The sequence below is a fragment of the Pongo pygmaeus genome, chromosome 13 (assembly GCF_028885625.2).
Source record: "Pongo pygmaeus isolate AG05252 chromosome 13, NHGRI_mPonPyg2-v2.0_pri, whole genome shotgun sequence".
NCBI classification, from domain to species: domain Eukaryota; kingdom Metazoa; phylum Chordata; class Mammalia; order Primates; family Hominidae; genus Pongo; species Pongo pygmaeus.
Window position 1 is genome coordinate 66478324 of NC_072386.2, and position 12936 is coordinate 66491259.

A 12936-nucleotide genomic window follows, 5' to 3' on the forward strand; every position below is an offset into this window, starting at 1 on the left:
ATAATTTGCTAATTACAGACAGTTCCCTAAGCAATTACAAGACATTCTATGTTAATTTAGGAAGGAATTCCAAACAAGGCATTTAAAACCTAATAAGATGCCATTAAATGAAGGAAGACAGGGGAGAGGGGAACAGAGAAAGAAAACCCTAAGGCTTGAACTAGTAGAAATGATTCTTAGAGCTACTGACCCTTGCAACATCCATGTTTTCCTTGGGTTCTTAGGCACAAAGCAGAGTTCTAATTGATGGTGATTATATAGTTACTACATCACAAATTGAATATACTTGTTGAATTGATTCACGTCAATAACTAATCACATGGAGCACTTACCAATCTGAAAGTCCATAGAAACAGTTGAGTCAATTTATCAAGTGCATACAATGAGAACATGCTCTGTAAACTGTGAGGTGCCACCAAATGTCACAGTCTGCCTCCTAGTTTTCATACAGATTTATAAGCTGAATTATAATGCTTATGAACTGGAAATAAATTTGACAAAAAGATCACGAAAAGAAAGCACCTGGCTTGCTCTTGGGTTTTCTGAGGATGTAGACACCAATATGAGTGCCTGCTATTCCAGAGAAATATACACATTGATATAGTCAATATTACCATGAGAAAAAGAAGAATAGGTCAGGTGCGGTGGCTCACGCCAGTAATCCCAGCACTTTGGGAGGCCGAGGCAGGTGGATCATTTGAGGTCAGGAGTTCAAGACCAGCCTCACCAACATGGTGAGGCTACTAAAATACAAAAATTAGCCAGGAGTGGTGGCAGGCGCCTTTAATCCCAGCGACTCAGGAGGCTGAAGCAGGAGAATCACTTGAACCCAGGAGGTGGAGGTTGCAGTGAGCCGAGATGGTGCCACTGCACTCCAGCCTGGGTGACAGAGCAAGACTCCACCTCAAAAAAAAAAAAAAAAAAAAAAAAGCAACACACAATTCTAAAAACCAAAAGACAAATTCCTATAGAGCATACTTTATCTCCATAAACTCGACCTGAGAGCTAAGTGCCCAACCAAATGTAGATGACCTGGTAAAGGCAATACAACAGTAAAGAAATACACAGACTTCTACAAATGCACAAATGTGCCTCTGTAAAATATAGTTCCCATTAGTTAGGTTAATTGAGATTAACATATAAGTCATTGAAAACTCCCAAAGTAGACAAAAGATAATTCACCAAGGAAACACACAAAGACAAAAGTAGCATTCGCTCTAAGCCATTCAGTTAACAGATTGGAAGGAGGTTCCTTGTTAATTAATACTTGAGTTGTCACCATTGATTACCAAAATGGCATGCATTCAAATAGTTTTGAAGATCAAAAGACAACTTGTTTTTTTTTTTCTTTTTTTTTTTTTTAAGAAAAGTTCTATGAACAATACAGGGTGGTACACAGAAAATATGGAAGTGAACCTAATCACACATACCATAATTGCTACTAAACAGGTTAAATATACACCCACATCTGAGTGTTTGTGTCTTAGGCTTTGTTTTACTGAGATGAATGAAAGAGCATTCATCTTGAGAATCCAGGTTTGGCATTTTTCATTGACTTAGCACAGTGTTTTCATCCAAATAACAACCTGCCACTATATTCCAAGTCAAATGTATCACAAAGAAGCAAAGGACTACCATGGACTTATCCAGTGGAGAGAGTTACATTCCAGTTGCTCAGACTGCAATTGTGGGAAAGCAATCAATGCTAAAAAAGCATTCCCACCCTTACCTCAAGGTTCATGCTCACAGTACTAATGGCCACTTTTATTTCTCCATCTGACAGTTCCTTTAGATCTTTCAACATTGTCTGTTCAATACTTAAACCTGTGGATGACAGGAAAAAAAACACTATGTTATACTTGAGGAATTTTTTTTTTTTTTTGGTAATATCAAGCGATGTTTTTAAGAATTTACTCTGTAAATTTCATTCTTTTCCCCTCAAATGTCACTTTTATCCACAATAAACACACACACACACTAAGGCAATAATCACATCACGTCTGCATCAGTTAGGATCCCAATAGGAAAAATGCACCTCTTTTGCTGCAAAAGAAGATGTGTTAATGGCAGGACACTTACAGAGATATGGGCTGGGTGAGAAAGTGAATAAAAGATGATGAGGCATCCAGAGACTAGCAAAGGAACCCAGAAAGAAAACAGAGATCTGTAACTTGAGAAGACTGGCTGCAGAAACTTCCACCTAAGCAGGAGGAAGGCAGGGAAGATCCACTGCAGTCTCATTCTTCTCCTTGCCCCCATCCCTACCTCTTTCTAACTCTTCCCATTGGTCAAACCCAACCAGAAGCCAGTGTTGTGGGAGCCCATAAGATTAAATACTTAGGGGTCCACCTCTGGAGCCCCAGAGCAGACAAAGGCAGGGAATGAATGGGTGGAGGTGGACAAATGAAGAAAAATTAACATCACCATGCAAACTAGTTAAATAATACCAAACAAAGCCAAAACTGGCTTTCAGGCTGCATTTAGGTAAGCCCCCATGTTTTCCAGTATAATTTCATTCAAAATGCACTTTACAAATGTGACTCATAAGACTATCTTAATTAAGTTGCTTACCCTCATAATAGGCTCTGACAATAGGAGTTATTAAATTCCCTAATTAATGGAGTACTAATCCAGAATGGCTAAATTATCCAGAACTGCATAGTTGTAGTCAGTTGACCAATGGAACTCAATGAAATCTATCACAGTAAAGGAGCAAAGGATCTGGCTCGACATTTAATTCTCACGCTACATTATTACGTCTGATTAGGCCTACTCTCTTGGGAGGAAGATCTATAATAAAGCCTGGAAAGCACTGCATCCTTCCCAGACGTATGTTAAGGCTTCAGAGACCACTGCTTGCGCTACCCACTTACAACGCTCTGTCAATCACATGGGGAAACAGACAAGCACTAAATATTTTTCTTTGACTCAAAGATTGAAAACCCACAATCTTTCACAATGCAGCATAAAATGATTTATTGAAGACATTGTGACATTAAAACTTTGGTGTCATTGTGAAAATGAATGACAAGACGCATTTCCTTGTGCAGCATACACACATGGACACACACATCTATGCATAGGTAACAGAAGGTGAAATGGACACTACAAAGGCCCCACCCCATTTCCTCAAACTTTCCCATCCCAGTGCACCCAGCATGATGCTCCACCACCAGCATCTGCCTCTCTTTTCCTGAGGGCTTTCCTTGGCCACCAGAGCCTACACTGGAGAATTAAGGCCCCCTGGGTCTGAGTAGCCCACACTCTTCCAGTGGTCTGCTGGTAAATGTTTAACGGCCAGTAACAAATCCTGATTTGTAGTGTTTGTCAATTTCAGGGATCTAAATACTCCTGCCATGGCTGATCTCAAGCTACCAATCCAACATCACCCAACTCACAAGTTGCCTGAACATTTAACCATCAGCTCCTGGAGCCCAGATGAGCACACCACTGCATCCCTCAGGTGGGACAACCCTGAAGTACGAGTTTACACTCTTTCTCATGGTCTCTGGTGGGATTAAGCTCTGGTTTCCCATGGAGCCAACTTGCTTGCTGAAGCATTCCATTCCCCTATCAGTGTTGACTGGAACCACCTCCCACATAAACCACTTTGCCTCGGGCTCTGCCCCTCCTGCCCCTGGGGATGGGGTTCCTGAACTAAGAGAGAAAGTTATGTAATTTAGTGTTTACATCTTAAAGACACATAGGCTGGGTTTAGGCCTTGCCTGGCCACCTGCCGGCTGTGTGTGTTTGATGTTGGGAAAGCAATGAAGGCTTTCTGCACTTCAGTGTCCTCCCTCACTTGCAGACTGGGACGTCAAAGCACTGACTCTTGGGGTTGTCATGAGGAGGAGGATTCAGCAAGAACATCCTTGCCAAGTTATGCCATCAAAACCTGTATACAGTAGGTATCCAGTGAATTATAGCCTTTTGTTATTGTAAAACAGGTGATCCAGGAAATTCACTGTCCTGACAAAGCCTAGACTCTGACAACAGTTTCATCAACATAGCCATCTTCTCACTCATTTCCTTCTCAAACTAACTGATTTATGAAATCCATAAGGGCGGTGCAAGATGTACTTTGTTAAACAGATGCTTGAAGGCAGCATGCTCTTTAAGAGTCATCACCACTCCCTAATCTCCAGTACCCAGGGGCACAAACACTGCAGAAGGCCGCAGGGTCCTCTGCCTAGGAAAACCAGAGACCTTTGTTCATGTGTTTATCTCCTGACCTTCTCTCCACTATTATCCTATGACCCTCCCATATCCCCCTCTCCGAGAAACACCCAAGAATCATCAATAAATACTTCATAAATTAAAAAAAATAAAAAAAAAAATAAATAAATAAAAAATAAAAATAAAAAAAAGAGTGACAAAAATAAATAAATAAAAAAAAAAAAAAGAAAAGTGAATCCGAAGCAGAAAAAAAAAAAAAAAAAAAAAAAAAAAAAAGAAATCCAATTGTGCTTGATATTGCTCCTTCCATCTTCTCAAAATAGAATCCTATCAGCATAAGGACTGCATGTAATAATGCACCTGAGATGTGCACTAGACACATGAATTAACCACACATCCAGACACAAAGGCCTCAGAAGAGAGGCCACAGTACAAGCTGTCTGTTTCCAGGGGAGTCAATACTATGTGCCTAAAAACCTTCCACCAGCACAAGCAATAGGAAGAAGGTGAAACACATTCAAATGTACCTTCTCAGCCGGGCATGGTGGCTCACACCTGTAATCCCAGCACTTTGGGAGGCCGATGCAGGTGGATGACTTGAGGCCAGGAGTTTGAGACCAGCCTGGCCAACATGGTCAAGCCCTGCCTCTACTAAAAATGCCAAAAATTAGCTGACTGTGGTGGTGCATGCCTGTAATCCCAGCTACTTGGGAGACTGAGGCATGAGAATCGCTTGAACCCGGGAGGTGGAGGTTGCAGTGAGCTGAGATCATGCTACTGCACTCCAGCCTGGGGGATAGAGTGAGACTCTGTATAAAAAACAAACACCGAAACAAATATACCTTCTCAGGTCTGATGACACTCCATGCCACAAACCATCCCTACTCGGGAGGGACATGAGAGCTGGGGACAGAGTCACTCACCCTGAGCACTGTACTGGGTCTCCTGTAGGACGTTGATGATGTCCTCTCTTGGAGGCAAGTTAGGAAATTTTTCTTCCAGGATAGAAAGAATTTCCTCCTGCTTCTCTGAGATCTTCTCTGATTCCATGGTCATCCACTTGAAAAGAATGCTACCTGAAAGGTATGAATAAAAATGCTCTTAAAGCTTTCCAGCCAAGCCAGAACAGGGGCCGAGAAAATCAGTGTTTCCTGGCCTCTCAATCTAAGCTTTCCATTTCTGTCTTTCACCTGGACCAGAGTCTTCCACATGTAACATTCAAGAGCCAATTTTTAGAAAACAATTGAACCATCATCCAGCTTCATTATTCTCCAAGTATTGCTCTCTACAACTTAACTGACCCTAGCATACTCTATGGTACAGAATTCATAGATAAAGAAAAAAAATGTGTAGCTTCCCCCCAACCCCACACAAACACACAAAAAGATATGCATTGGTCTTAAATGATTTCAAAAAGGAAGTTAGTGGTAAACTATTTAAAAGTCTAATCAGCCTTATTTCCTTTAAAGGACCAGAGAGAATACTATTTCCACTCATTATATTATTAATTTTACATACAAACTTCTTCCTTTTCACACTAAATGAATGTATAATCCCACTGTCAACAGCTGAGGAATCTGACAAGGTGGCTAACCTGATGTCCATTTCTGATCTCCCAAGCATCGTACGCAGTTTTAAAGTCATTTACAATTATCTAATTATAAGGACTCACAAGCTGGGTCTAAATCACAGGTTTAAATTACAAAGTAATTTTCCAGTGTGAAGGACCTTGCACAAACTCCTGTGACTTCTGTGGATAATCTCATCTTGAAAGGGAGGAGTTAGCACCCCATACGTACTCTTACTCTTCCCTGCATTCCAAGCCCAGATTAACACAGACTCACCACGGGAGAGAGAAGATTCGCTTAATGATAAATGATTAAGCTCTCTAAAAATCCCCAGATCTGTTGACTAATCAAAGTACTACCATCTCTGTTTCAGTGTAGCCTTAATGCCAGTCATGGGGGAGGGAAAATGGAAAATAAATAAAAGAGGAAAGAAGGTAAAAGGGGAAATAAAGTATCCAGTGAGGGAAAACTATAGTACCCAATCCAAACACATGGCCTGAGACCTACAGAACCTAGAGATGAGGTCTACATTTACCATCAAACATGCTGGAAAGTCCCAAGCAAGTCATCTGGCCTCCGTTTCCAGTTTCCCATTTTTAAAACGGGAATAATACTGCTTTCCCAGCTCACAGTGTTATACTAAGCATCAAATGAATGTAAACATCATAAAGAAAAGTAAATATTGCTAAATATATTTAAAGCATTTCATCCATTCATTCCCTCACGAACAATTACTGAGTGCCTTTTATGGGCCAGGCAGTGCTCGATGCTAATGATTCAAGATTAGGCTAGAGATAACCCTGCCTCTTGAAGCTCACGGGAGATTAGAGGTTAAAAATAAGTAAGCACAGACATTTTCAATAGCAGAGAATAAGAAATATTATGGGTGAAATACATAGTACTCTGAATCTAGGCCAAAATCTAGGGTTCAGAGGCGTCTTCCTAGAGAAAGTTAACCTAAGCTGAGCTTGAAGGACAACTGGGGACTTAAGGCAAAGGCAAGCAGGAGGTCATGATCCAGAAAAAGCCTGTGCAAAGGCAGTGAGGTGGGAGGGAATTGGGCCAGTTCAAGGAACAGAAAGCAATTAATTACAGGTAGATTGTATGATTTTAGCAAGGGAAATGTTGAAAAATTAGGTTGGAGAGATAGAAGACGCGGGACCATGAAGGGCCTTACAAGCCGCCTTAAAGTTTGTCTTATATTTTAAGAGGGATGAGGAATCTTTCAAGAGTTTTAAGTAGGGAAAGTAACATGCTCACATTTATGTTTTATAAGAATCACTCCGGCTATCATGCAGAGAAAAATTTAGATAAGGAATATGGGGAGAATCAGTAAGGAGGCTGTTTTGGATAAGAAAAAAGGAAAGAACAGTCAGCACACAGAACTAAACAGATTCCATTTCAACAGTCATTCGAAGGTGGAGGGCAGCCAGCTGGATTTTGTGTATACCCTGTGGTCTGTCAATCTCTGACATAAAACTCATACTATAAAGATTATTTTTCCAGCCGGGCGCAGTGGCTCATGCCTGTAATCCCAGCACTTTGGGAGGCCGAGGCTGGTGGGTCACCTGAGGTCAGGAGTTTAACACCAGCCTGCCCAACATGACGAAACCCCGTCTCTACTAAAACTAGAAAAAATTAGCCGGGCGTGGTGGCGGGCACCTGTAATCCCAGCTACTTGGGAGGCTGAGGCAGGAGAATTGCTTGAATCTGGGAGGCGGAGGTTGCAGTGAGCTAAGATCACGCCACTTCACTCCAGCCTAGGAGACAGAGTCTCACTCTGTCTCAAAAAAAAAAAAAATTCCCCTCTTTATTAAGGCGATGGTAAATATGAATTTCAGAAAAGATTTTCTTCTGCCTCTCGCTCTGATAGACTGCTTGTACTAAGAACAAGGATAAAAGCTAGATCAAGTTTTTAACTGTTACTTCCAAGTAACTGTCTTGGAAGCTAAGGTCCTGGAGAGAGGGTAAGTGCAGAGAAGTGAGCCCAACATTTGGTGTTGCTTTTCCTCTTAGGATATTTGCTAATTCATAAGTGATAAAATAAGCCAATAGGCTGAAAAAATTAGCAAATCTAACAGAAGTTTAACAGCCTATGGAGACAAAAACTAAAGTTTAGGGCCCTCTACAGAAAAGGAGTCTTAGTTAAGTAACCCGGTTTTGAGACAGGACCCCTAGAGAGTTATATCCTAGGACAAGGGTTGGAAAACTACAGTCTGGAGATAAAATCTGGCTAATTGTCTGTTTCTATAAATGAAGTTTTATTGGAACACAGCCATGTTCATTAATTCGCATATTGTTTATAGATGCTTTTGTACTATATTGACAGAGTTGAGTAGTTTCAACAGAGACTGTAGGCACACAAACCCTAAAATATTTACTATCTGGACCTATACCAACCCCTATGTAATTTATATTACATAGCCACCAAGTAGGGCTCCCCCAAAAATCAAAGTACAAATTAACATTCAAAAAGCAATCAGTTATAATTGATCATATTAATAAAGAGGAAAAATCCTATGATCACCTAGATAGATAGATATCAAGTAGTAAAACTACTTCAGAAAATCCCAAAGTTAATCATTATGTGAAATCTTAGTCAAGTAGAAATAGAAGACAACTTCCTTATTTGATGAGTGGCATTTATAAAAACCAAATACAGGCCAGGCACGGTGGCTCATGCCTGTAATCCCAGCACTTTGGGAGGCCGAGGTGGGTGGATCACGAGGTCAGGAGATCGAGACCATCCTGGCTAACACGGTGAAACCCTGTGTCTACTTAAAATACAAAAAATTAGCCGGGCCTGGTGGCAGGTGCCTGTAGTCCCAGCTACTTGGGAGGCTGAGGCAGGAGAATGGCGTGAGCCCGGGAGGCGGAGCTTGCAGTGAGCCGAGATCGCGCCACTGCACTCCAGCCTGGGCGACAGAGTGAGTCTCCATAAAAAAAATAAATAAATAAAATAAATAAATAAAAAATAAAAAAAATACAGAAAGCAGACGTCACAGTTAATTGTGGAATACTGAAAGACTTCCACTTCAAATCAGGAACGAGACCAAGATGCCGGTATTTTTTTTTTTTTAACATGGAGTCTTGCTTGCTCGCCCAGGCCAGAGTGTAGTGGCTGCAATCTTGGCTCACTGCAACTTCCGCCTCCCAAGTTCAAGCGATTCTCCTGCCTCAGCCTCCCAAGTAGCTAGGATTACAGGCATGCGCCACCCACCTGGCTAATTTTTGTATTTTTAGGAGAGAGGGGGTTTCACCATGTTGGCCTGTCTGGTCTCAAACCCCTGGCCTCAGGTGATCCGCCCACCTCAGCCTCCCAAGGTGCTGGGATTACAGGCATGAGCCAGCGCGCCCGGCCCCAACATGCCTATTATTGTTATTCTTACTCAACACCACACTGTGAATCCTAACCAGAGTGCAATAAGGCAAGCAAAAGAAGTAGAAAGTATAAATAAAGGAAAATAAAGAATAAACATTGTCTTTCCTCAAAGATGACACAATTATGTGTGCAAAAAAAGCTCAAAGAATCTACAAATGAGCCTCAGGATAGTCAGTAAATTTAGCAACTTTGCTGCATTAAGGTCAATAATACAAAATTACCTGTACTTCCATAAATAATCACAAATAATTAAAAATCAAAAATTTAGAAATGCAATAGAATCAAAATATTAAATACTTAATGTGCCCTGGCTTACAGTCAAAGCAAGAATCCAGTTTCTTTGATTTGGGGATCTTATTTTTTAAAGACATAAAATGGAAAGGCAGTATTAAGAAATTAACCTAACAGATACTACATTAAACAGAGACCTATGGAATAATTTAGTGAAAACAGACATCTGATATTGGCTTATAGTTAAGTTTGATATGACTATTACAAAGGAGATGATATACTGATAAAAGTATGAAAACTAACTCAGAAAAATGCTCATGATACTCTGAGCTATTTTTACTGCACAAGAACAGCTACAGCCCAACTTTATCCCAGGAACTCATCTTTGGCAAATTTTTCTACCTTACATTAGAAACCCATTTAATTACAAACTTATTTTTCTGTATCATGACTTACAGCAGCCAGAGACACCTCTCAGCAAATTCAAACCTATTTTTGTAGCAAGCACTGACCCAACTTACAGCAAATTTTGCAGAATGAAAGAAATACTGAAATCCATAAGGACGTACCCCAAAGTATCTTAGCTATTCATAGGCAGGGTAGAGGGAAGGAGCGATTAACAGCAAGCAACAAAGAAAGCAATTATGAGGAAATAGTAACAAACACTTCATTCCATTAGAAAAGAAAGCAAACACAATATTCTTTGCTCAAAAGAATGGAGAAGTGAAGGACCTCTTGCCAAAAGCAATTGCAGTGCATTAATATTAAACATGATCTAATGAAGTCAGAAATTGTTTGGGGAAAACATTCAACACAGTAAAGGTGTATTCTGCATGACAAATTCTTAACAGAAAAGAAGGGTCTTAAATCTTTTTTTCTTTTACATAGGATTGATTTTTTTCATATTAAAAAAAAGTAAGGAATGAATAACAGAGAGAAAGGGAGGGGGAAAATGGAAGGAGGAAAAAGAAATACAACTTAGTTTACGTTTTTGTCTGAAGAGGTATAAAAAGAAGCCGATTAACTGCCTACTATTTTCATGACTTTAAAATGTCTGAATTTAAGAATAAAGATTATCTTTGTGTGACAGAAGAAATAGTGAACACTCTGAGGTTGAGGAATCATTTTGGTTTTATAACTAGCAGAAACAATCACTTCTTCCCCCTACCCTCAGTATCTTCTTCCTAAGTGAAACAGCCCTCCGTCTTCCTAAGCAAAACAAGCAATGTAATTCCCTCTGGATTTTGTAACCATTTCAGGAGACAGATGATTCACTCTTTGGGCAAGAGAGAGAGAAAAAAAAAATATCTGGCTCTGTTCCTTTCCTATTTGACCTCCTTAAAAGGATCTTTTTGAAGCTGTTAATCCAGGCTACTAAAATAGCAAGCAACTATTCTTTATTAAAGGTCAAATGAAACTACCAATAGGAAGGAGAGAGTTTGTTTAAATTTTAAAAACCTGGGATATTAGTTTTTCACTTAGTCCTAGGCTAAGAACAGTTGCTTTTCTTTCTCTCTTTGTCTTGTGGCTCCTGTCAAGACCTTACACAAATAAAAGTGAAAGGCCATTTGGGTAAAGTGTGGTCTTGATCTAAGCATGCCTGGTAATCAGTGGCTGAAACCTCATTGCCAGCTGGTTCCCAGAAACACACACGCACACAAATACAAATGTGCACGCACACAATCCCCAATGTGATGATTCAGCAATTTAATAGATCTTAAATTTGGCAGTAGTCCCCTAGCACACATCTCTGGAGAAATAAAAGAATACAGGTGAGGAGTCTGGCGGGTCTGTAACTGTTCACTTTTGGCACAAACCCAGGGCATAACTAAGCACCAACTTTAGCCACCATGACTGTATGATGTGACTTTATGGAACATTCACGCCTTGGAAAATGAACACAAAAAAATCTTAGAATCAGATAAGGGGAGGGAGAAGCTCAAGAACAGGAGAAGGAGGAAAGGGAGAAGAGAAAGAAAGCAAAGAAACAAAGAAGAACCCCAGCAAAAATAGGTGGGCAAGGAAAGGGAGAAGCTAAAAGATTTTGTTTCCAAAACTCAGGGCCATTTATGATCTCATCTTTATGAGCACATTCCTTTCTTACACAAATAATTAGAAAGTAATGCTACATAAATACGTGCCTTTCCAAATGAAAGTGGATACTAATGATTTGTTTCCTGAAATTTCTAAGTTTGGGGGTATATCCTACTAAAAGGCAACAGCAAGACCTAGCTATTGTAAAAAGTATTAATTTTGAAAAGTGCAAATTATTTCTATTTTGTTAAATCCCTCACAAAGCCTGAACACATTTTGGTCATAGATGAGTCACCTGTTGACATTTATCCATGACTGTCCTGCTAGGGCCCAAAGCAGAGTGACGGGGGACATTATTAGAAAAACACAAGCACGTTATTTCTATGCTGGCAACATGACACATACCTCTAACTAGTATACAAATGATCTTTTTAACAACATCCGTAATAATCAAGTTCTACCTCAATGTTTGAATAAAACAATACACCATAATGCAAACATTGATATGTAGCTACAGCTGTGTATAAGACGAAAAAGATTCAAATATGATTGAATTTAAATATGTATTTTTTAGATTTAGAGAAAAACATCAGCATGTATAGAAATTTGGAGGAGAAAATGAGGTTGCTAGACTAAAGGTAAAGCTGATTAAAAAATAAAGTTATTGGCCGGGCACAGTGGCTCACTGCTGTAATCCCAGAACTTTGGGAGGTCAAGGCGGGCGGATCACAAGGTGAAGAGATCGAGACCATCCTGGCCAACACGGTGAAACCCCGTCTCTACTACAAATACAAAAATTAGCCAGGCGTGGTGGCGGGTGCCTGCAGTCCCAACTACTCGGGAGGCTGAGGCAGGAGAATCGCTTGAACCCGGGAGGCGGAGGTTGCAGTGAGCCAAGATTGTGCCATTGCACTCCGGCCTGGTGACACAGTGAGACTCCGTCTCAAATAACAATAATAATAATAAGGTTATTAAAGCAATCCCCATACACTGATTGAGGAGCAGGAAGTATCTGACATGCTGTGAACAATTCCTGTATATGCCCCCATTGCATGTGGAAAAGGATAGAGCAGGGGTATATCTATGGCATTATCAGGTGTCTTTTCAAGACTGATACAAAAAAAAATTTAGACTTAGTTGTATATTTTTAAAATGAGAAACTAGTATATGTGTTTATTTCAGTAAAAATATGATTATAATTAATCATATTTTAATTTTTTCATTGGCTCCAGGAAGCTCATATCCAAAGTTTCAAACCAAATACTATTTTTTTTTTTTTTTTTGAGATGGAATCTCACTCTGTCACCCAGGCTGGAGTGCAGTGGCGCGATCTCGGCTCACTGCAAGCTCTGCCTCCTGGGTTAAGGCCATTCTCCTGCCTTAGCCTCCCGAGTAGCTGGGACTACAGGCGCCCGCCACCACACCCAGCTAATTTTTTGTATTTTTAGTAGAGATGGAGTTTCACTGTGTTAGCCAGGATGGTCTCCATCTCCTGACCTCGTGATCTGCTCGCCCCAGCCTCCCAAAGTGCTGGGATTACAGGCG

At 40.3% G+C, this 12936-nt stretch overlaps 1 protein-coding gene across 6 annotated transcripts in view; it reads right to left on the reverse strand.

Annotated features, from left to right (window-relative positions):
- Positions 1-12936, reverse strand: part of PRUNE2 (prune homolog 2 with BCH domain) — a 289980-nt gene that overhangs the window by 208911 nt on the left and 68133 nt on the right. For all 6 annotated transcript variants that reach the window (XM_063649607.1, XM_063649605.1, XM_054502956.2 and 3 more), the window contains exons 5-6: positions 5100-5252; positions 1730-1824 (exon numbers count right to left, since the gene is read on the reverse strand). In XM_063649607.1, the coding sequence (XP_063505677.1) occupies positions 1730-1824; positions 5100-5252 (248 nt within the window). The remainder of the gene's footprint in view (positions 1-1729; positions 1825-5099; positions 5253-12936) is intronic.